Source organism: Sus scrofa, chromosome 4 (genome assembly GCF_000003025.6).
Source record: "Sus scrofa isolate TJ Tabasco breed Duroc chromosome 4, Sscrofa11.1, whole genome shotgun sequence".
NCBI classification, from domain to species: Eukaryota; Metazoa; Chordata; class Mammalia; order Artiodactyla; family Suidae; genus Sus; species Sus scrofa.
In genome coordinates, this window is record NC_010446.5 from 64,162,014 (window position 1) to 64,187,910 (window position 25,897).

At 38.6% G+C, this 25,897-nt stretch overlaps 1 protein-coding gene across 13 annotated transcripts in view; it reads left to right on the forward strand.

The window, feature by feature from the left end:
- Nucleotides 1–25,897, forward strand: part of EYA1 (EYA transcriptional coactivator and phosphatase 1) — a 357,169-nt gene that overhangs the window by 191,075 nt on the left and 140,197 nt on the right. For 10 of the 13 annotated variants that reach the window (XM_021089240.1, XM_021089251.1, XM_021089242.1 and 7 more), the window contains one exon: nucleotides 22,597–22,674. The exons of 2 other annotated variants lie outside the window; for them this stretch is intronic. In XM_021089240.1, the coding sequence (XP_020944899.1) occupies nucleotides 22,597–22,674 (78 nt within the window). Of the gene's footprint in view, nucleotides 1–22,596; nucleotides 22,675–25,897 lie in introns of those variants that run through there. One more of the 13 variants, XM_021089253.1, reaches the window with a different exon arrangement.

A 25,897-nucleotide genomic window follows, 5' to 3' on the forward strand; every position in this document is an offset into this window, starting at 1 on the left:
ATCCATAAAATAATTTGTGTGCCTAATGTTCTTGTGGCTCTGGCCATTAAAATATAAATAAGTGAAAAAAAACTTGTTATTTACAAGTATACAGCCTTACTTGGAAGACAACATCAAATTCATTTCTTTCTTAAAGATTAAGTAGATATTGCAGACGTAGTACTGTTACAATTATTTTTTATATTTCATATGAATATTTATGTAAATTTTATGTAAATAGGCCCACTTTGATACATATATATCTAAGTCAAAACATAGGTAAAGCTATTTGTATGTATCATTAGCTGTTATGCACATTAGGTACTGTGCATATTTTAAAAAATTCATAGAAGGGTATGTTACATATTGCATTGTATTTATTTCTACTTTAGCCTATTGAAAAATTACTTCTTTACAGATGATATTTTTGCTTGTTTGCTTCTTACTAAGCCTTAAGACCTATGAAACTTAAGTTTCACTAGAAGTTCAATGAATTCTCTATGCTACAGTTCCATCCGTAAATAAAACCCTTAACCATCATTTCTCAATCACCATGATAATCTTTCATCATAGTCCTTAAAAATACAAAAGCCTAAATGCCATAAAATTGTTTGGTGCAGTATTCCAATACATTAGGGAAGTCTTTTGAAACTGATAAGGATACGAAATTTATGGTAATAGATAAAATATAAAGTCAGTTTCTGATATGAAATTGATTAACTTTTATAGCAGCAGTTACTGTTTTTACATGTAAGTAATCTGCATTTGCCTTTTTGAGTAAATACATTCATTTATGGAGAGTGGTCACTGTCAGAAGTAGCAACTTTGCTGACCTAGCCAAAAAAACAAAATCTCTGAATAAGGTTCCTTTTCATGTCTTCTTCCCATATTTATAGGCGATCAAAAAGAAATTTAAATTATTTATGGGAAAATCATCCTAGTGTTTAAGTAGATTTTAAGGAGCAAATAAAAACAAGCAGTCCTTTTTTCTTCTTTGGAATTTGGCTTCAGGTGTGAGCATGGCAGCTGCTGTAGTGTGGACTGGGCGTGTGCAGTCCACTGCAGGGCCCTGGCCTGGCAGTCCCCATGCCAGTGTCAGGGTGCAGGGGGGCCACTGAGAGCAGCATCAGGGGGCCAGGGGTGGAAACCTTTAATAGTCACTCTCATCACTGTCCAAATCAAACAATCTTTTAAAGTAACTTAAACATAAAAAGGGCTAAGCATGTTATTGTTTTGCTTAATAGAATGTACCAATACATTTTGGTACGAGTAATTATGAAATGATGACAGTTTAATTTGCTTATATATGAAGAAATGAAATAGGGGTGAGATGATTTCATTTTGCCATCATTTTACTGGCTGATCATCTTTGACCAACTAAGAACCAGGCAATACTGAAACAGAGTATGTGTTGGGGAGGCAGTCCTCTTGGATGGCCTTGGGTGAAGGATGTGTGGTTTTTTATTTTTAAGGGCATGTGAAATGATAATATTTCTGACTATTTATATTTAATAACTCGATATCACGTGTGTATTCAGGGGAATGTACCTGAGAAGATTTTTGTATGATTAACATCCAAAATAACAAAATAATTTAGATGACTCTGTAATCTGCTGGACCATCAACCTGGGAAATAGTTAGAAATTATTTCTTATCCTAAAAGAAAATCTTCATTATCGTATGGCTTAGCAATGGATTATTTTTTAGATCTATTTCAGACAAGTACCCAGTTTACTCAAAACCCTCTGTTTTCGGGATTCCTCACTGGTGTACTTGGCAAGAATTTTGATAGTTAGCAAGTGAAGTTAGAAGATAGCAGTATAAATTATCCGAAGAATATATGGAATGTTAGTCAATCTACGGGGGTATTCAGTTTTATTTTAGTATGCAGTTTGAAAATAGGGCCCTAAACTTTTTTCACTATCTATATGACATGCCTATTCAGATACGAACAATATCAGAAAGTTCTGGGTTATTATTAAGTTTGTGAATCAATTTCTCATGCTACTTATATGTTCCATACTGCATTTGTATCCTTCCTGTCCGTCACCACTAGAGGAGTTAAGCTTAAAATCAGTGCATTCGTGGTGCCTGGCAAGCTTTCCTATAATAGAATCATTATAGATTGTCCTCTTCCTTCTTTGAAATGTTATTTATTTTGAAAGCAGCAGTATTTACCAGTGAATTGGAGGAATGAAAAAAAACCAAGATGTTTTCTCACTATTTCAGAGAGCTTTTAAACTACCAATCACCTCCCCTAACCCTTGACATGTATTTCTGGCTATCTATGCCATGACTGATATGTAAGTGACTTCACTGTAGCCCAATTGAAACTAGTCTCCCTAATTAGGTCAACAAAACTTCCATTTAGTTTACACAATTGTTGGCCCAGCCTTCGCTTCCATAGGTTGTCCTCTCACCAGGGCCCTTTTTTATTTCCTGCAACCTCTTGTTCCTCTAATGAGGCTAAGAAAACATGAAAATCTCCTGTATCAAAACCCATAACTTCATCTGAAGAACAAACAAGAAGGGAATGGAGTGGAGAAGCAGAGAATATTAAGTTTCTTCTTAAGTCTGCTGCCAAATTATCATAAGACTCAGTGTTTGTAGGTTCTGTCCTCACAGGCTAGTGCCTATTTTCATGGTTCATCTAAGGGATAAAGACACCAAGACACTGAGCTACAGACTCAAACATTGTGCCTTTTTCTTTCGTAGTTGAAATGGTCTTTAGTGATATTCATTGTTTGAATGTTTCATATTTCAAAAGTTTCAGCTATTCATGTTTTTATATCCTACTCCAACCTCTCTGTGAATCACTGTTGTTGCAGTGAACTGCTGGTTTCACCCAGTTTATCAGCCTCTGAGATAGAAACCATCCATAGGCAAAAATAGGAAAGAGCATAAATGCATGCTTGACTTGCATGCAGAAAAGCACCGTTAGAAGCGATATGTCTCCAAGTGAATTAATAAATAGTCTAGACTGTTGTTAAACAATGAAAGCTTGACCTGGAGAGACTGATGGAATGGTTATGAAAACCTCAATTGTGGCTTTTCTTCTAACTGATTTTTTCCCCCCTAATCTTTGGGGACAGCTGGTCTTCCAGGGCAGGATGGAAGAGAAATTTCTTATGAGAGAGATGGTTGAAGCATAATGTTGCAGACATAGACTTTTGGGTGGTGATGCTTCTGTTAGAGAAATAGTAAAGCATCTGACCGGAGAGGATTTCCAGTGTATGGGTTTATGTCCAAGCCTCTCTTGGGTAGAAGCTGCGTGTTGATGTTTGTGTTTCAAGTGTGAGGAGCTGTTGGGAAACATTTCTTTAGGACTCAGGGCTCTAGCAGTCAAAGGATTTTTATTTACATACCTAATTAAGGCCTTGTTTGCAAAGCAGTGATTCTTTCCATCTTTGTTTTTTCCTGGTTGTCTTAAGTCCATGGGAGCCTAAGATTGGTCAGTTCATATATTGCTCGTTTGAGTGTTTATTTTTGGTTGTCTGAGGGTGAGGAGTGGGGAAGGGCAAAAAAAGAGGTGTGAGTGAGCGGAACTAAAAGCTCTAATTCTGCGTTTTCTCGATTGTAAATTTAGAGGCAAACTCAAGAAGAGGCCAAACTTGTCTCTAAGCAGAGGAATTTGCCTTTAAGTGACATAAAACCAGATGCAGTTGGAATCTTCACTCCAAATAGGGTTTCAGGAATTCTGATGGTAATTCAAATAGTAATTTAGAATTGGTATATCAGATTTCCGAGATGATAAGAGATACAATCTTGAATTAGGTGGCTAAATTTTCTGCATTTTAAGATTGATTTAATTGTGTATTGCATACTTTAGGATGATAGGTTAATTCAATTTTCCAAATGTCTATTATCAGAAGTTATTTTAAAGTTGCTTTATCATTTCTACAAAGCTTAGAATGCAAACAAATTATCTGAATTTGTTTTCCTCACTGTAATTTTAATTTAGTAAAATACAGTTATATGCAACTGGAGTTATTTTTAAGAAATCTCATTTATGACAAATATGTAAACTGGAGTGAATGTGTATAAAATTATGGTTTGAGGCTACATTTTAAAAGCTATATTTATGTATTTGTGGTCAGATATTCTGTTGTCAGTAGAAAAAAATGGTAATCTAATTTTATTGTTGTTTACATTCTGCACATGATTTAGTTTCTGGAAGAATAAGGGGCATTGTGAGTGAAGGAGTTGCTAAATGACATTTTTTGAGTTTGTCTATAGCCACCCAATTGGCCTCTTGTAAATTATTCTTTAGCAAAAGCAATGAAAGGATGAATAAAATAATTTGTTAAAGATTTAATATTTGTGTATATCGTGTATGTGAGTAATTTTTGCATGCCTGTTGCTAGTTAATAATAATAATGGCTAATTTTTGTGAATAATTCAGTCACTAAGCTGACCATTCTCTATGATTCATTTCACTAATCTCGAGAACATCTTTTGAGATTGCTCACATAATGGTTAAGATACTGGGTTTGAACCCCAGTTCTGTGTACCAGCTGTGTGAGCTCAGGCACATTAGCTTCCGTGTGGCTCAGTTTCCTCATCTGTATAGTGGGGATAATAGCAGATAGTACATCAAGCTTGCTGCGAGAAGTAAAACTTGTAACACACTTGAAACTTACTGAGTGCTCTGTATCTTTGAACTTCTAGATCCTATGAAACAATAGCTTCTTCCAGGATACCATTACTATTGCATGTACAAGAAAACCAAATCTTGGAAAATTAAATGTCAAGTTGAAAGACACATGGTTTGTCATTAGTACTGTTGGTGTCTGATTAAATCAAGCTCTGCTTGAATTCAGAGCCTGGGCTTTCAAATCGAGGATTCAGTCTAGGGAGCGAGTATGTGATGGCCACCGTCTGCCAATGCCTTTTCTTCCACCTTCATACTAAATGTCAGTGCCTCCACTGCCACATTGAGGTCTCAGGACTGGAGAACACCATGCTCTAGCAAACAGCAGAGCTATAAAAGGACCAATGGCAAAGGCTTTGATGGCAAAAGGACTTCATTACAAGGACAACTCCCTGGGGTAGTTAGACTTTGCTTCTTAAGTTCTTTTGTGCGTGAGTGTGTGAGATTTCTTCCTCGTGTCGTGCGCCCATAGCATATTGCATCAATAGGTTAACTTCTAGGGGATTGTCTCTTACTAGTTTTCAAAGCTTGAGACTTAATTATAATTCCACCAGCCGTCTGTCTATGTTAAGCCTTTCTGGGATCAAACAGAGATGGGAAGTCATCTCTGCTTTTCATTATAATAGTCATTATTATATGCACATTTGGATTGGAGCAGTATTACTGTGAAATTTAAAAAGTGGTTGCAGTTTTGCTACCGCTCGGAATAAGTATTTTCTGCCCCAGAAAATATTATTTTGAAGCGGATGATAAATTTGGTCACATGTCCCTAGACTTTGAGAACCAGGTTATAGTGACCCAGCAAAATGCACAGAAGCTTAATGGTGTTTGGCTGAGAGCGCCAAAGAAGAACAGTTACCCAAGCCAGGAGTTGGGAACATGCCTGCTACGTTCTAGAAACAGAAGGAGAGAGAAAGACAGGGAGTGGAAGAGGCCAAATGGGAGAAATAAAAGGGGTGATACGTGTAGGGCCTTGCAGGTTGGCAAAAATACTTTTATTATTTTAGCTGATTTCCTATCATGAACTGTATCTTTCGTAGTAAGACTGGGAACTCCAGTACTATCTGGAACTAGGCTCAGGGCTTCTAGAGGGCCAGGCCTCTTGATAAACTAAGGACTTGATGTGGAAAGTTTTCACCTACTCCCAATACTGAGTAGCTGACAGAATTATGGTTCTGGGGCACTTCTACCCTAGCTGGGCCAGACCTTTCATGTGAGCAGAAATATGTATCTCCCTAAGAACATCCGGTCTCTGGGAGAAACTTCTGGTTTCCCCCACCCCCACCCCAAGATGTGCAAACCTTTACTGAGTGCTGGTAGGTAGGCCTGTCCTTTTCCCCTTGGTCATAGATTCCCTGCTTTAAGTGATTCCTAATTTATTATGATGCCCAAGGATGGTTTGGGGTGAGCAGTATATAGATTAAATGGTGTGTGTGTGTGTGTGTGTGTGTGTGTGTACGTTTTCGTACTTGCTTGTTCTCACCTTGCTCACCCGGAGTAAGGTCCAAGAGTAATTCATTCTCCTCTCTTTGCCTCCAGACTTATCCCAGAGTGGAGAAATTGTATATATAAAATTGCAGATTTTCTGTCTTCCTATGTTCACTTTGGGTGGGAAAAAATTATCTGTGAAATAGCTATCCTCAGTGACTGCTAAACATTGACTTTATTGAGAGAATGTAACATTTTGAGAAGCTAATCAAGGATTTATGTTTTATTATATATATATATAATTGCAGATTTTCTATCTTCCTATGTTCACTCTGGGTGGGAAAAGGTTGTCGGTGACATAGCTATCCTCAGTGACTGCTAAACATTGCCTTGCCTTTATTGAGAAAACGTAACATTTCAAGAAGCTAATCAAGGATTTATGTTAAGTTTTAGGACCCCCAAGTAGTTCATAAACTGAAGGCTTGCTAGGATCATGTACAAGATAGTTTCCTGGTTTTGCAGATTTTTCAGTTTTATCTCTTGCCTCCAAGATCACATTGCACTGAAAAAGGTGGGCAAACTCTGCCGAACACATTCCAAGGAGGTATGTTTAAGTACTCCCTGTGATACAAATCGGAGATGTTTTGTCTTTTGTAAAATTAATCTAAATCAGAATCTAAAATGCTTACTATTTTATCATTACATCATAGACTAAGGGGACTTTTGTGTGGAAAGAATACTTATTTAGCAAAATAAGGACTATAGCTGAATTGACTGAGTTCTTCCTATCTGAGTACATCTTTATTCCTTCCACTTACCTTATTGTATCTTCAAAAAAGAGTAACTTTGCACCTCATTTTAAAGAGTTTTAAGTGACTAGTCTATGTTGACACAGCATATTATCTGTGTCGGAAAGAGACTCAAAGGCAAGTCAGGCTGATTTTAAAGCCTGCATCCTTTGCAGTCTAAAACACAGACTTCTCAATAACCTAAAATCTTAGAACTTACTAAAATACTTACCTGCCTTAAGAAGTTTGTGTGGGAGTTCCCATCATGGTGCAGTGGAAACGAATCTGACCAGGAACCATGAAGTTGTGGGTTCGATCGATCCCTGGCCTCGCTCAGTGGGTTGGGGATCTGGCATTGCCGTGAGCTGTGGTGTAGGTTGCTGGCAAGGCTCAGATCCCATGTTGCTGTGGCTGTGATGTAGGCTGGCAGCTGTAGCTCCGATTGGACCCCTAGCCTGGGAACCTCCATATGCCTCAAGTGCAGCCCTAAAAAGCAAAAAAAAAAAAAAAAAAAAAAAAAGGAGCTTCTGTTTCTGTTTGTATTTCACTTAGTAGAGGCTCTAGGTTCCTTAAAGGCAGGGATAGGCTTGTTCACTATTGTGTCCGCAGCATCTTGCAGAAGACCTGGCAATGACAGATTCGTTATTGCATATTGCCATGTAAATCATTCAGTCAAATGATTCCAAGAGGAGAGACTCTAGTTTTCTTGACAAAGCATTAACAGATTTGATAAGTAGCTAACACCCATTTTCCACATCTTTGAAAATGGTCATTTCCCAGACCAATGTCCATAGTAGCCATAGGCTGTCCATCCAGAGTCCACATTGCTGCTGACTTTGAATTTGCTCCATAGTAACTGACTTGCCTTTGATCTGTACTAATAAACTGTTTCAGAAATGGAAACTTCACCTTGGACTTAATAAATAGTATTTAGCGGTGGTGAATCAACATCCACATAGTTGAAGAAATAGCTGAATGATACAAAGATCAAGCAGTCAGTACCCTTAGGTTTAGTATCCTGACATAGATGGATGTCAACATTTTTAAGGTGGGGAAAAATGACAGGAACAAGAATATATACACACGGCAGTGAAAAGAATAGACTGTTATGTGAGAATATATATGTATGATATATACATAAAAGAGATAAGAATCTGTATCATCCTATATAGCCACTATTTCATTGTTAATTTAAGAAAGAGTTAAGTGATTGTGTCTAGCAATTTGCCAAATATCATTCTTGCCAAGGAGAAGTTGATAGTCTACTGTGATTTGCAGACCTGTAGTTGGAAGGCCACCACACTTTATGATAAGGGCGGTATTTTCTAGAGGAGAAGGGACACCAAATCATGATGGAGGTGATTGAGGATGGTTTTCTGCACACAGTAGAGATGCTTCAACTGAGTCTTGAAGGAGAAATAGAAAAACGCTGGGTTCCAAGCCAGAAAGGAAGGGAGACCGTGGATTATTCTGCTGCAGGGAAACTATCCCTAATCCCTGAGCGGTTGTGGGGGGATGAGGGCAGGAGGGAGGCACACTCTGTGTGTGTGTGTGTGTGTGTGTGTGTGTGCATGCACAGAGATGGGGCTAAGATAGTCACCCAAACAGATGACAAAGGGCCTTGTGTACCAGGTTCAGGAGTTTGGATTCAATCCTGAAGAAGCTGGGCCACCTGAAGGCTTGCAAACAGGAGAGCGATGTGATTGAATTTGTGTCTTAGAAATACATTTAGGTGGTATTTTGAAACTCTGTTCAATGGGTGGTAAGTGGGGAGAAAAGACTCCAGGTAAGAAGTTTTGAGGGATTTTTTTATCTGTAATCGTAGACTTATTTATATAATATTGTTTCTTTCAGCACACATTTCCATCTGCCACTTGCCTTAAGGAAAGCCCAGAATGAATCATGTTAAAAATACAGCAAAGCAGTATTGCGTGTTGGGGAGAGCATAGATTTGCCGTCAGACTAACCTGGGCTTAAAAAGTCTCAGCTGTTTATTAACTACATAACTAACATGTGGGTGTTGAGAGACAGTAGAGCAGAGGGTTGAGAGAAGGCTCTGAAGCCGGGATACCAGCCATGCCACTTACTAGTTAGCAAGGGTGATGCTGAATAATTGAACTGCTCTCTGTCTCTGCTTCCTGGTCTGTGAAATGAAGAGAATAATCATACCTGCCTGTCAGGTACAAGGATAGTTAAATGAGTTGGTAAAGCACTTGGAACAGTCTGATTCCTAAGAAATACTTAATATCTATTGGCTGTTTTTGTTGTTACTGTTACCATGTATGCTCTCTGAGCCTCTGTTTTCCTCACTGTAAAATGGGGGTTGCACCTTTATCACTGGGTGTATTTCACCTGGTAGAGGCTTAAGGTTTTTTAAAGGCAGGGGCAGAGCCTAAAATACAAAGCAGTCACTGCCAGTCTACTACAGGATCAAAAAAGAATAGCAGCTCTTATTAAATAATAATACATGTTTTTCAAACAAACAAATCCACTGGGACTGGCCACTGCAGGGTCCCCATGGAAGAAGAGGATACTTCCTCCCCCTTTGAGAGCCCTCCATCTCCTAGAAGCCTCTGCAGGTACTCTGGGTACCTGGGGTGCTCAAGAAGTACTTGTTCAATTAATATACAATGCGGGTAGGCTTTAGGTCTAGGTGCTCCTGTGGTTCGAGTGGGAATGGGAGAAGATGGGCGAAAGGTATGATCTGAGATGTAAATATGGTGGGTTGATTACATTTTAGGGAGGTAAACCATTTTTCCAGATTGATATGATTGAGGTTCTGAGTCCAAGCCAGCTCATCTGCTTCCAATCTTCATACACCAGTCTATTTTACCATCCGCTAATTTGCAACATACACTGATACACTTTTATTCAATGCCCTGCTCTTCTGGGACTTTTCCTATTGTGGGGCTATTCATTGATTGCTCAGATCGCAGTCAGAGGAATGATTAAGGATGATAAAACCCTAATTGGATAGCATTTGACTTTTCAGTGGTTTCATAAAAGGTATGGTAATCAGAGAAACTTGAAACCTGACTGTGTGACCTTAGGCTAGTTTTTAAACATCCTTAAGCTGCAGTTTCCTCATCTTTCAAATGTGATGATTATAATAAATATAAAGTTTCCATGAGAAGCAAACAAGTTATTGCTTATAAGGTGCTCCGCACAATGCTAGGCATATAGTAAATGCTCAGTAAACATAAGCTGTTTTTAAAATTATTGTTCTTCCATGTGCAAATGATACAAAAATATTATCTGTGCCATAAATCGAGAATGTTATATTGCTACCTTAATTCTTAAAAGTAGAGCGATCTTCTCAGACTGTTGTGCCATGCTTCCATTACTTTAACACGCTAAAAATGTTTAGATCACACTTTGGAATCTATATGTAGGTATCTGTTAAAAGTCGTCAAATGGCACATTTTAAGATTTGTGCATTTCATTATATATATTTTACTTAAAAAAGAAGCATAAATATGAATTCTAGTTAATTATATGAATGCTGGAGTATTTCAGTTATTAAGTCTGTAGTATACATATACATATATATTCATTTTTTAGTTCATATAATGACTTTTATTTTTTTCCATTATAGCTGGTTTACAGTGTACTGTCAGTTTTCTACTGTGCAGCATGGTGACCCAGTTACGTATACATGTATACATTCTTTTTTCTCACATTATCATGCTCCATCATAAGTGACTAGACATAGTTCCCAATGCTACACAGCAGGATCTCGTTGAGGATCCATTCTAAAGGCAATAGTCTGTATCTATTAACTCCAAGCTCCCAATCTATCCCATTCCCTCCCCCTCCCCCTTGGTGTGGAAACAACCCAAATGTCCATGACAGATGATTGGATTAGGGATGTATATATATATAATATTCTTAATGCACATACAGTAAGGCGGTTTTATGGGGAATAGTTGTGAAAGAGTAAATACAGTAAAATTTTAATTGTGAAATCCTGGGGGTAGGTTTACGACTGTTCCTGTGTAATTTTTTAACTTTTCTGTATGTATGAAAATGTTTATAAAATCAGTAAAAAACAGTGAACCTAAGATACTTCAATTGACCTAGGAAGGAAACAGTTATTTAGTTTTCATTGTGTACAAAGAGCTCCGCTAGATTCTAGTAAATATACAAAGAAGTATGGGACATTACATTACTTCTGCCTTAAAAAGCTCACAGTCTAGTTGGGGAAGATAAGACTTCTTAAACAATTTGACAAAAACTAAAAGATCATGTTATGTTGATTAAATTATGAAGGCAAGGGTTTTCAGTCTGTAGCTTAGGGATCCCCAGGAATTGCAGAGCTGGTACTGAAGGTCAGCAAATTCCATCTGAAGAGCTTCGTCTGAAGGATGAGGAAATTAAAAGGCCACATACATACTTAACTTTTTCACATATGGGCATTCTGTTATGTGTATTAAAATACACATTTTCTTGTCTGAAAATTCACAGTAGGTTTTTGTCATTAGGCACTTTCTCCATCCACAGTTTAAAAATAGACTATCATTCTGGGTTCTGAAATATTTTGGTGTTAGAAAGAGAGCTTCATTCTCAAGAAGATTAGAAGCCACCAATCCAAACAAAAGTGCTCTCAGAGTTCAGAAAAAGAGAGCTCTTCAGCTGGCTTAGGTCTGGCCAGGCTTCAAGAAGGAGGTGGAATCTGAGCTGAGTGTTGGGAAATGGGTAGAATTTGAATAGGTTGAAAAGAGATGGAATGCATTCTAAATGAGGGGCCAATGTGAACAAAGGTAGGATAGTTTGTGAGGAGACCAGTTGAGCTGAACAAGGAATTGATAGTAGATAAGGTTGGAAGGCTCCTCTGGAGCCAAACTGTGAAGGACCCAGAATACTAGGCTAAGGAATTTGGACTTCTTCCTGGAGCCAGTAGAGAAGCCATTGAATATTTTGAGCAAGGTGTTGATATGGTGCAAGTGTTTTAGGTGTAAACCTGGCAGCAATTTCAAGGATAGACTGGACTGGGGCGAGTGATGAGCTACAGAATGGAGGCTTAAGTGATCTGTCCAGATTTTGTATGTAAAGAACCTGAGCTGGTGTGATAAGAATGAGAGGTGGGGAGGAAGAAAAAAAAAGAAAAAGAAAAAGAGAAAAAGAAAAAAAGAAATTGGAGTTGCAAGAGACATTTCAAAGGCACAGTCATCATTGACCAAATAGTGTTTCTTTTACCAAAAAAAAAAGTCAGCTAGTCTAGACCTCTACAGAAACCACTGCATAGAGCTATTCCAATTTGCTAAACTCCCTGTGAATAACAAGTTTTAAAGTTGACTAACATTTCTTGTTGGCCATGTCTGCCCTTCTGTTCAAGGTTAGTCTGTGTGTGTTGATTTGGTTTTCATAAAGTTGAATGGCTATTTTGAAGAATTCATCTTTTTCTACTCTCTTTGAAGCAAAAGAGGATGACTTTACATTTGAGGAGGGATAATAATCCTATTCCAGATGAGAGAGCCAATCTAAACATAAGGGATATCCCTAAATACACATGTGTGTGGTGTATATGGTATTTGTTTGGGTCATTTCAGATCTACTAACATATAACACACAATCAGTTGGATGGGAATCTACAAAAATCTTGATTTCCACCTAAAACAACTTACAGATTAAAAGAATTTATAAACAAAAATAAATAAATAAATAAACATGAGGGATACCTGCTTTTCCAAATGGGTGTTAACCAAAGAAAAAACATTTGGTGTGTGGATATATTCACTTTTAGATAAGGACGAAATAGTTGAGTGGCTGCTTATAATCTTTAATTTATTAAAGGTATATGTATTTAAGATATGTAAAAGACAAATTCAGGAATATTGATATCTTCCATTTTCATATTTCATGTAATAATTTTATTCTCTTCATATATGCCTTTGGTATCTTTTGATAGTACTTTTAAAAACATTATTTTTTGGAGTTCCTGCCATGGTTCAGTGGTAACAAACCTGACTAGTATCCATGAGGATGTGGGTTCAGTCCCTGGCCTGGATCAGTGAATTAGGGATCTAGAGTTATTATGAGCCATGGTGTAGGTCACAGACATGGCTCAGATCTGGCCTTGCTCTGGCTGTGGTGTAGGCTGGAAGCCGCTGCTCTGATTAACCTCTAGCTAGGAATGTCCATATGCTGGAGTCGCAGTCCTAAAAGAAAAAGATGAAAAAATTGAAATTAATTTTTTCATCTTTTTCTTGAAGGTATAGTTGATTTGCAGTGCCGCGTTAATTTCTGCTGTACAGCAGAGTGATTCGGATACACACACACACACACACACACACACACACGCACATTCAAGTATATATATATGTGTGTGTGTGTTCTTTTTCATATTCTTTTCCATTATGGTTTGTCACAGGATATTGAATATTTTTCCCTGTGCTATATTGTAGGACCTTGTTTTTGTTCCATTCTATTTATAATCATTTCCTGATGCCTTTTTTTGAGTCATTAGACACATCTTTTAAAAACATGCATTTCCACTTCTGCCTCATGACTTGAGAAATGGTATCATTAAATCTATGAGTGATAAAGCCATTGAATCTGAACTGTAACTTAACCCTACAAAGGTTATACTTTGTCATATAGGTTGGTTGTTCGCTCTCCAGCATAGTCATGTGCAGTGTAGCTTTTTAAGGGGCCTTTTAAAGACTTACAACATTATCTAATACTTACCTTTGGGTGGTCACGCCCCACAAATTATTATTAAATCTGTGTGACTTATTTACCTCTCTTTTTACTCATTTGGGAAGGGATCTCTCAAAACACACACAAACTCCAATGATTGATATTCCTTTATACTATTGTATCTTCCCTAAAGAAGAACTTTGTTCAAAATAACATAAGGGACATGTGTCCTCTAAGTGAGAGGCTTTACAGGAACCTGCACATAAGCTGACTGATAATTTGGGAGGACTAAAATGTAATCTTCTGTTTGGTCATACACAGTGCGTTTAGTTGTCCTATGCAGTGTGCCTAGTGATATGCAGTCAGTTGTAATCTACTTTTTAAAGTCAGTTGTACATTTTTACCTTCATCCATTCCTTCAGCGAATACTGAGTTGCACCTCTGTCAAGCACTGTGCTAAGTTCTGTAGGAATAGAAATAGCTATAGTTTTTATCATGAAGAAATTTATAATACATTCAAATGAATAAGACTGTGAAGTATAAAACAGGGTATAGGGAGTTCCTGTCATGGTGCAATAGGTTAAGAATCGGACTGCAGTGGCTTGGGTTGCTGTGGAGGTGCAGATTGGATCCCAGCCTGGAACAGTGGCTTAAAGATCTGGCATTGCTGTGGCTGTGGCGTAGGTCACAGCTGTAGCTTGGATTCAATCCCTGGCCCAGAAACTTCCGTATGCCATGAGTGCAGCTGTAAAATTAAAACAGAACAAAATAGTGTATAGTACGATATTCTCCAAAGAAGGTACAAACTCATATTTAGTAGCTCAAGGAAAAGAAGAATCACCCGAATAGTAGCTCAGGCAAGAGTTCACAGAGCATCTAGGACTTTGGTTAAACCTTGAAGGAACTGGGGGATTCAGTCAAATGGACATTTGTCGACCATGTACCGTCAGCAGGAAGGGCACTAGCAATATTGTGGGTTTGAGGAAGCATTAAATGTTTTATAGGCCGGTTTGGTTTAAATGTTGACTGTATATATGCACGTGTCATTCTTTGTAAAATGGAGATAATAAGTAACATAGGAAAGTTAGGGCAATCAGCTATGACCTTATATTTTGTAACACTCTTATATTCTTGTAAGTTACTAGTTATACAAAGACAAAATGTGTATGGAAGAAATGGCAAATAAAGCAAAAAATAAAAATGGGAAAAGCTTGGTTTTAGAGTATAGGAGGGCCTTAAAAACGTAATAAATAAATGATAATTTGGGAGAAAATGGAGGGCCCGCTGAAGATCTCAGAGCCAGGAGTGACTTGCTCAAATCTTAGGCTAGGGAAAGATAAGTATCTCTGCTTAAAATGGAGAGAGTAAGAGTTCCCGCTATGGCACAGTGTGATCAGCAGCATTTCTGCAGCACCAGGACATGGGCTTAATCACCGGCCAGCACAGTGGGTAAAAGGATCCAGCATTGCCATGGCTGTGGCATATGGCTCTCAACTGCTCGGGGCTGATCCCTGGCCCAGGAATTCCATATGCTGCAGGGTGGCCAGAAAGAAAGAAAGAAAAGGAAAGGAAAGAAAAGAAAAGATTGTAGAGGATAAAAGGCCAATTTGCCAGCTTTTCCAGGAGAAGAGGCATAAGGCAATTAAGCTAATGGCTGTGAAGTTAGAAAGAAAATGTGAGCGATTAGAATGGTAGAAATAATGGACTTGGCAGTAAGGTGTGAGGAAGGAGGAGCCTGGAGGGATCAAGGTGAAATGGAAGCTTTCAGCCTGGGTGGCTTGACCAGTACAAAGGGATAGGGTGATGATTTTGTGTTTGAGCAGCTTGATTTGACTCTGACGCAGGCAAGGGCATTGCATAATTGGGCCCCATGAAACAGATGTGTATGTGGATAGAGTGCATTGTCTACATGAAGGAGTTTTGTTTGTGTGTGTGTTTTAAACTGTGGCGAGGAAAAAAATGATTGTGAGAAAAAATTCAGGCAGATAAGGACTTAGAATTATAGAACCACAGAGTAAGCAAAGGAGGAAAATCCAGAGAAAAGGATGAATACAAGGAGCAAAAGGGAAACCTTCTGTGTTGTATTGGTCAGTGATGAGAAAAGTGTCAGAGGAAGACCCAGCCTATAGAAGTAGGGAAAATCAGGATGGAGAAAAGTTTGCATTAGGCAGTTAGGAAGATCCTTTTAGTAAAATCGTAGCTATAAAGGAATGATGCAAGGGATTCAAAAGAAGGTTATGTTAAGGATTTGAAGGCAAATTTTCAAGAAACTTAATGATAAAAAAGGGAGAGAAGTAGACCATGGTTGAGAAAAGTTTTTTTTTTTTTTTAATTAGGAGAGACATGTCTGTTTTTTAAATTAGGGGAGATAGAGGGGTTCCCTGGTGGCCTAACGGTTAAGGACTTGATGTTGTCACTGCTGTGGCTTGGATCACTACTATGGCTTGCGTTTGGTACTTGGCCTGGCAATTTCCACATGCTGAGGGCACAGCCAAAAAAAATTAGAAGAGGTCGAAGGGAAGTAGCCCCTTGAGATGGAATATTTGAAGATGTTGGAATCAAATTATCAAATAACAGAGGATTGTCACAAAGGAGCGATGGATGAGGCACCAAGAATAAAGGTGTAAAATTTAAACCCTCCTAAAGGCAAGGAAACCTCCATTGAGATTCATCCATGGGAAAAAGGGAAATGTCAAAGCAAGATCATTGAAAAACTTAACGCAGCATCTACATTCTTGATAAAGTAGTTGGTGAGGGCATGTGCTAAAGAGGATGGGGAATTAGATGTGGTTTGGGGAAAGTGGAAAAGATCCAGTGGAAACTTTTAGGCACAAGAAATGGAAAAGGAGGGTTGTCCAGGAACGGGATGACTTGAAAGAATCCAGGAAGCATAAATTTTAATGGACTCCGTCAGCAGGTGAATTGTGGTCTCTCCGATGCTCAGCCAGCCAGAACAGCAGCTGAAGAGCGAACAGCAAGTGATTGCCAAATCTGGGATTAGAGCTTGGCAAACGAAGATGCTTGGAAAAATGAGGCAACACTGGATCCTAGGGTGGGAGTTCTGAGTTCCAGACTGGGCTGATGATACTGGAGTGGGAGAATGGATGGGAGTTTTGAAAGACAGGATGTTCTAGAAACAGACTCAACAGACTTTGAAAAACTTATGGTTACCAAAGGGGACAGGTGTGTGTGGGGGAGGGAAGGGGTGGACTAGGGGTTTGGAATGGAAGTGTTCTGAAATTAGGTTGTGATGATGGTTGTACAACAAAAAACGTGATCAAATTCATTGAATTATTAAGGACAAAAAAGATTGTCCTGAAGCACATTAACTGCTGGTCTGGCAGAAGTGAGCAAATAAAAAAGGCGAGAGGTAACCTTATTTAAAGGCAGTGCAGTTCTAGGAGGTAGTGTAGCCGAACTGTTTAATCGCCAGTGTGGAATGAAGGTAAACCTCACTGACATAGAAGAGAGAAAGGAATCATAAAGAGCAGGAGAGGGATGGTGAAGGAATGTTTGAAGTCCTGGAGCGTTATCAGAGGAAACAAAAGAGAAAGGAAGCAAGTGGCAAGCAAAAGCAAGCTGTACAATCACAGTTAGAAGTAAAGTTATGAAATGAGCTTAGATACTGCTTGGGGAGGAGGTACGGCTCATCCAGCCTGGTGCCTTCGCTGCAATCCTGGGCAAATTCTTAGCACACAGACAGCCTTCCAGTCCAGCAGGCAAGGCTGTCCTCTGGGGGAGAACTTGCTTTAATTGCCCTGTTAATTAATTAATTGCCCTGTAACTCATCAAATGAACTGGATACTCGTCTTCTCCTCAGATGGGTCTATCATCTGCCTGGAGATGATGTGACTGCCACATTCAAAGTGGAACCAAGAGTTGCTTGATGAGCAGGCAGTCATGGTACAATGGGTTAGTCGGATCATCTTGAGAGTTGATGTCCCCAAGATCCAATGTTCTGATGGATCTGTCTCCCCTTATATGTCTGGTGAACAAAGACAGGGTTCTCTTTTCCATGGGCCACTTACTGCATATTCACCCTAAACAGTGCTGTAGAGAGGTGCTCATGTTTTCCTTACGGAATCCTCTACCACAATCATACATTCACCGTCTTCCTGCTAGCCTGTTTCTTCAGAGAGAGTATGCACTGATTATAATAACCGAGGTATACATTTTCTTAATAGAATCATGATTTAGTCCTGCCGTCTTGAGTTACATCCAGGTTACTTTGATTTGATTTTGGCTGTCCTGAGGCAATGGCCTCATGGTTATCTCAGACAAGTCACTCAGCTTTAGAGTCTTCTAATTTACTTTTCAAAGAACAAGCTTAACTTTAATGTGAAGTTTATAACAGATTTTTGTCCTGGAAGAAAAACACTTCGATTTCTCATCATTACTTTAATAGAGACACTATAGTGCTAGAATAACTATAAAAGCATGGCCTCTGGACCTGGCACTGTGCTAAATGATTCATAGGCATTTATCTTTTTTAACCTTCTCATGAGTGTATGAGCCCCAGGAACTGACAAGGAAGCTGAGGCACCCAGAAATTGAGTAACTTTTGTGGATTCATACTGTTAATAGCAAAACTAGGTTGAACTTCAACAGATAATTGCAAAGCTGGTGCTTTTAACCCATTATTTCCTCCTTCAGTCATTCATTTATTTATTAATTATATGTCTTAACTCTATTCTCTATTGCTCCCTGGTGCTATTCCCCAGGAGAAAAGCATTCAATGTAGCAGTTACACAATATTGCTATGACTAATGATGATGATAAATGTAGTTCCAGTTCCTACTTTATAGCAGATACTTAACATGCATTTTAATGCATCCCTATTGCATTCCTATGGCATAGGTATTTTCTTTTCCTGTGATGAAAACCTTTATGATACACTCTGCCAGAAAATTTCAAATATGCAGTACAATATTATTGACTGTAGGCACCATGCTGTACTTAGCATAGCTTGTATATTTTATAACTGGACCCCTCTTCATCCATTTCACCCACCTCCAACCCCCCTCTGGCAAACTGCAGTCTGTTCTTTGTATCTGTGGGTATCTCTTCTCTTTGTCTATGAGTTTTGATTTGTTCATTTACTTTGTTTTGTAGATTCCACATATAAGTGAAATTATACATTATTCATCTTTCTCTTCTGATTGATTTCACTTGGCATAATACCCTCAAGGTCTACCTATGCATCTTTCTCTTCTGATTGATTGCATTTGGCATAATTCCCTCAAGGTCCGCTCATGTTGTCATAAATGGAAAGATTTTATTCTTTTCTATGGCTAAGTAGTATTCCATTGTATATATAGTAGGAGGTTGTGTATATAGATATCTACTCTATACCATAGTAGATATCACATTTTAAATCTTGTAGATGAGATCATTAAGGTTGCAGAGATCATGTAACTTTTACAAAGTCTTATAGCAGGTAGCTGAATTGTCTCCAAAACCAAAGCTCAGAGACTTTGATAGATGGAATTTGTGGCACCTTTGAAGGGTAGCAAGTTGTCCAGTATAAATCAAGCCTACAGTGCATGGTTGGATGAAGCTTTTGAAGGGATTGGGGAGGTTAAAGGGGCAAAGGAGAATTTCTGAATATTTTAAAAGGATTAGTAGTCCTTAAGTATCACGTGAACAATTGGAAATTTGGATTGGTAGAAAAAAAAGACAGCCTCTTGAGTGGGGCAAAGGAAAATAAAAGTTGCTATCTTCTGATAGACTGACGTTGTGTAGTGAAGGAAAAAGTGTAATGGAGATAAAAGACTTGTTTTATCCTTTAATTGTTTAAAGAAAGACAGCTCATTCATAGATTTTTCTTTTCAGGTAAGTAGTTTAGATGGGGTGATTGTTCTCAGACATGACAACATTTTAAACTGTTCAAACTTAAGAGAAATATTCACTATGTTGTGTTTTTAAATTCAAAGCTTTGGAAAGGTGCTCTGTTATATCACCTACTACAAATTTATAAATTAAATATGATGGCGCTTATGAGTATGGGTAAAGGTTTGGTGGCCAGAGATTATTCTTGTCTTTTCAACTTTCTAGTGGATATATGCTTGGCAACCACAAAGCCAGAAGTGGTCTCTGTTTATTTGGCTTTCATTCAGAAACTGTTTTCCATCACAAAAAAAATCACCAGTTTCTTTAGCATCAGGTCACTGGTATCAAAGATTCAGTTACAGTACCTGATAAAATCACAAATATCCTGGTGGTTATTCTATGTCCTGCTTCTTTTCTCCAACAGTGAGTCTTTAAAAAAAAAATTGGGTTCATCAGGAAAAGGGAGTCTTTATTCTTTAGTGTATAGATGAGTGTATTTGAACAATAGCAAAAAGCAGTGGGCTTGGGGCCCAAAAGAAAAAGTATCCTCTTCTTTTCCTTCCTATTCTTTTTGCCTATTTTAATGGCATCTCCAGTATAATTGAATATGCCTCTTGGGAGTGAAAGCTGTACTTGATTGAGCTAATTATGGATAATAGTTGAGGTCAGTCTTTGGGGGTACAAGAATAGGAGTGGATTGGCATAGTCAAGCTTTCCTGAGTTTTATAGTCTAATCTAAAGATTCATAGACCTTAGATTTGGCAATGACTTAGAAGTAATCTGGGCTAACATCTCACACCATGGAAAAATTTCTCCTTCACTGTCTTTCCCAAACAGACAGGTGGGTGTGGACCTTCTGTTTGAGATCTTCCAGTAAGTTCACTAGCCTGGAGCATTAGCACTCTTGGAAGACAAGGATTGCAGGGGTTTTGCTTTCCACTGTATCCACAACATGTGGCGGTGCCTCGGTTTCCTTACTCTGCTGTAGAGTAGCTCTACGTATCGAGAAGTGCCACTTATTGCCATTTCTTCAGGCCTTGGAATAATAAAAAAAAATCTAACATTAAATCTCATTTCTGCCACATACTCAGTGACTTTGGATAATTTCCTAACCCCTCTGATTTCAGTGTTGCCATGTGAAACAAGAAGGCAGTACCTAACTAGTAAGTTTGTGAGTCATGTTCTGAGACCTGCTTGTAGAATTGTTTAAAAGGGGTTAATCATGTCTACGTAAAGAATCTGACACATAGTAGGTATTTTGTAGGACCTATCCCCTTGGGCCTAATTCTCACCTTTTTCTGGGCATGTGGTATTTGAACTGAGTTCAAATTCTCAAGTGGTAATCTTCTGTACAGAGTGAAATAGAACTCTTGCTTCAGATGTACAAGGCATTATATGATTTTATTTATTTATTTATTTATTTATTTGTCTTTTAGGGCCGCACCCACCCATGGCCTATGGAGGTTCCCAGGCTATGGGTCTAATTGGGGCTGTAGCCACTGGCCTACACCAGAGCCACAGCAATGGGGATCTGAGCTGCGTCTGCAACCTACACCACAGCTCACGGCAATGCCAGATCCTTAACCCACGGAGCAACACCAGGGATCGAACCCAAAACCTCATGGTTCCTAGTTGGATTCATTTCCGCTGTGCCACAGCAGGAACTCCTATATGAGTTCTTTTAAACACAGGGAGATAAGGATATGGACAACTGAGTAGGAAACTAGGCACTAGCAGTGGTGTCCCTGCCTTCCTAAATCTGTGGCCGTGTAAGGATCGTGAAGAGCAAAACTCTTAGATTTCCTGGAGGCCTGAAGAGAGGAGGAAAATACAGGTTGGCATCCGAATTTGTCAGCATCATCTAAGATTGCTAATCCAGACCAACTGGTGGAAAAACGGGAACTTCAGTCATGCTGTTGCTGGGGCCACATTAAAACAATCGGTTGAAGGTGATTCCGTTTGGAGTCACTGGTTTTATTTTTCAACTTGGTTTAGAAACAGTCTAAATAATTAATTTTTTGAAAGTAACTGTCTGCAGCAACCATTTATAATGTGTATTTTAGAACTCTGCATCATGCGCTCGCAAGAGTCAGAGGCCCAAGGGGGTGAATTTGTCCTTTGCCTTATGTTTATAAGAGATTGACAGTGTTGAAGAAGGAAAAGGTGTGTTTTCTCCATCACCCTTTCCCATCCCAGAATGTGTTTACATGATGAGAGAAGCCTCCCCAGATATTTCTCTTGTTAGGGCCTTCATTTTGGGAAATAGTTCATTGATTTTTAGGTAGCCTCTAAAATATGATTGTACTCTTTCAGAAAACCTGCTACTAGGGTTGTATAACTTCCAAAAAGTTGTCCACACAAATTCCAATGATAGCATTTCACTAGTAGTTTATAGAGAAAACAATAATGCTATCTCTTTATTTAAAAAAAATCTAAACCTAGGGGGCAAAGGATTCTGAGGTGGTCTGGCTTATTATCTGTAGGGGTGCAATAATATCATCCCTATGTCAGTGGAATGGGTTTGTGTAGTGTGAATCTAAACATTTTTATTTTATAGACCCAAGGGACTTTACCAAAGATCATGTTTTCCACCAACTGTCTGCTATTGTTATTATTTTTAAATGAATATTTTTATTTCTGCCTCATTTTGTAATGAGTGTGGCTTTGGTACTAAGTGTCATCATACAGTGATGAATTGACAGCTGGGTATGCCCAGGTGGTAGTAATAATAATTAGAGTGATCTCTCTGTTTTTCAGCCCTGCTGGATAACTGAGAAAATGTGTGTGTGTGTGTGTGTGTGTGTGTGTGTGTCGTAAGAGTGCACATGTGTGTGCACCTGTCCTAGAGCATCATGAAAGCCTCCCGGTATCAGTTCCCACATCTTCAAGTCTTTCTCTTCATCATTTTGACTCTGTTTGGCCAAATGGCTACAAACCTAAGGAAATAATTTCACATCCACAGTAGGTACATTTTGAGGGATACGTTATTATTTTAGTAGGCACCTTAGTAAATTTGCAAGAAAACAATGACTTGAACTACTTTTCATTTAAAGTATTACTTTTAAAGGGTAACTTGTCATACTAGATGTTTCCTTAGGAAGAAAAACTTATGTGAATTTCAAAAACCCTCTATTAGGAATATTAATCTGATTGATATTCAAATAGGAGAAAGTTGAATTTTAAATTATTTTCTTATAACTGTTTTGAATGTTATAGCTTCTCTATGTGCCTTTACAAAGAACTATTAATTGGGTATATGATATGTGTTGTTTATTTTTGTAGTTAAAACAGAGCCAATGAGCAGCAGTGAAATAGTTTCAACAACAGCAGACGGGTCTTTAGACAATTTCTCAGGTTCAGGTAAGGAATAAATATTAGATTTTTCACATTAATACAAAACATTTTTCCTGTTGTCTGTATATATACAGATGTATGCATGTGTATGTGTACATGTGTGTGTTATGTTTATATATGTTATATTATCTATGTAATACTGTAAAGTTTTTCTTAGTCACATATTTGCAATTCCGATGTTTTCATTCAGTGTGATGAAGTGTTTGCTAAGATGTTGGTATCCTATAAAAGACATGAAATCAAAAGGGTTTTGTTCTCCTGTCATCTCTAAATTATCTTAATTATGTTAATGAGTCCTTCTCTCTCTCATCTGTATGATTTTTATAATCATGCAGATTTTGGCTTCTGATACTCCCTAAACACACTTGCCAAGTCAACTTCCTAAGAAACTGTCACATCAACTAGAGATCAGACTTTGCAGAGCAGCTTTAAATCCTTAAGTTAGTTTTTAATGTCTTTCACATTAAGAAAGTCTGCCTCCAACAAACAAAATATCCACGTTTCACCTCTGTGGTAATGAAATTGCTAATAAGAAGGTGATTGTGATAATAAATGAGCTGTGAGGATATGATTGTGTCTTTGTCAAATTACCCAGCTTGGACTATTTCAATTAAAAATCAATATTTATCAGAAATAATTCCTATATTTTTGCCCTTTTCGGATTTTCGTTTTACTGTGTTTATAAAAACCTCTCAGTTGGAAATGCCATACTTTTCTAAATGCATGATTGATTTCAGGTAGCTCTTAGGATTATTTCATAGATACCTCAGTTAAAAGGAGTTATACATAGATGTAAAACAATATAGATACACAGCTTGTATGCTTACACCATCAGCTGGATGCAATAAAAATAACAAAAGGCGATATATCCATACTTCTTCATAAAGCATTTACCCAAATTTGACTTAAGACAGGCAGTGTGCTTGGTGCTATTATGGATTCAAAGGTGTATGAGAACGGTCCTGGCTTGTGGCTTATCAGGACAAACAAATGACCAGACCATCACAGTACAGCTTGATGATGCCAGAGGGAGGCCCGGGACCCCAGAGAACACCCAGGAAGGACCCAGTGAAGACCAAGTTGGGGTGGGTAACCAGGGCAGGCTTCCTGGTTGCCTGCCCTCAGCTTTAAAGAACAAGTAGGAGCAAAGCACACACAGAATTGGGGAGCAGAAAGCTGGACCGATGGAGGATCCCATAGGAAGAGATGAGGGCGCAGAGGTGTGGACTTAGTTGAAGTGCTGATGGTTCAACATTCTGGTGCATATAGTGTGAGCAGAGTGTGCATGGGGGCTGCTGAATAGGAGGCAGGGGCCAGAGTATACACAGGCAGGGGCATCCCGCATGGTGCATGTGTTTTATCCTGAGCGCCATGGCAGGCATCAGAGGAAGGGGGTTGCATGATCACAGTCACTCCAGAATGACTGCCGCAGGATGGAGGGGGAGGCTGGGGAAGTGACAGGAAGAGACCAGTTGTGGGGGGAGGTTTGCATTCATTTGGGCAAGAATTACTGAAGACCTGAAATAGAGTGCTGGTAATGGGTGTAGCAAGGTGATGGATTCAGGTGTGTTTATGAAATAGAATTTATGGTCATTGTGACAGTGAGCATGGATATGAGTGAGGCAGAGATGAAGTGAAGAGTAAGGGAATCTGAGAGGCACATGATTGAGAAAGAAAGGTGGTGGCTCCAGGGGTGGCAGGTGGGGGGCACGGTTAGTGATGAAGTGACACCCCCCGGAAGAGGTTGGAGCTCAGGAAACATCTGGAGTGGAAATTCTCAAAGTGCAGAATTGAAGCTAGCAGGGGATAACAAAGTGGAAGATAGAACCCACGGAAAACCAATATGTGAGAGATGGGCAGAGGATACGAGGACAGCACAGGTGATTGGGGAAGAAGAAAGAGTGCTGAACTGGAAGTGAAGGCAGGAAGGAATTTCAGGAAAGCGCTGTCTATGTGATAGATTCATGTACAGCAGTTAAAATGTTTTTTTAAAAAACTTAATGACATGAGAAAATGTTTATATTAGGTGCAAAGCAGGATGCAAAAGAGTCATATGTTCAGTATAATCATAGTTTTGTGGGTTTTTTTTTTCAATAAAAGTCATTTATATGTATGCATAGGTGTCTTTTTATAAAAATTAATGTTGGCTCTCTCTGGATGGTGGAATATAATTTGAATTTTATTCCCCCTGCTTTTTTTGTAATTCTTTGTGGTGTGTGTGTGTGTGTGTATTTTTATATGCATATTCATACCTTTAAAAATAATTTTGGAGTTTCCTGGTGGCTCAGTGGGTTAAAGACCCAGCATTGTCACTGCTGTGACATGGGTATGGCCGAAAAAAAGTAATCATTTTGAAGTACAAGTTAAGAAACTCATATTACTAAGAGATAAACGTTTTTGACAGTATATTTGAATAATAGTATTGTATGGCATCATTTTCTTCCTGATTTTTTTTATCACAGTACTGTGGGGAAGAATTTTCTTGTTTTTAAGAAATATACTCTGAAGTATTTATGAGTAAAAGGGCATCATATCTGCAACTCCAAAAAAAAAAAAAATGGGAGGGGTACATGTGCCTATGTATGCACATATAGAGACAGAAAGAGACTAAAGGATGAAGCTAATCTCATAAAATGTTATCATTTGGGGAATTTGGGTGATGGACATCTGGGAAGTTTTTCTACTATTTGTGCACCTTGTCTGCAATTGTCAAATCATTTCCAAATAAGAAAGTAAAAGATGAGAAGCATGAGTGCACTCAACCGATAGCTGTTTCAGTGGACAAACGGTCTTCGTTTCCCCTTGTACCCAGTGGCACGTGTGCCTTCCTTCTGCGACTCCAACATAGCTCCTAGCACATAGTATGCACTCATAAAGTTTATTGAGTGGGTGGATGACTTGATGAATAGGGTGAGGAAGTGGAGACAGGCACAAGAAAAATGTCTTTCAAATCCATGAGTGGTAAAAGGAGAAGATGAAGTCATCTATTAGAAGGCTAGAGGGTTGGCGTTGGCATTGAGAAGGTCAGGGTGGTTTGGGCTGCCAACACACACTTGACAGAGGCAGGGGTGAAAGGTATAGGCACAATGGAAGTTACTGATGGAGAGAGGGCCCTGATGGGACAGGGATGGCTTAAATTCAAAACAGAAGGTGATCAGTGTAGAACAAGAATCACTTTTCTAGGGAAGAGTATTGAGAAGTGAGGCAGATGAGTTTGAAATGGAGGAAG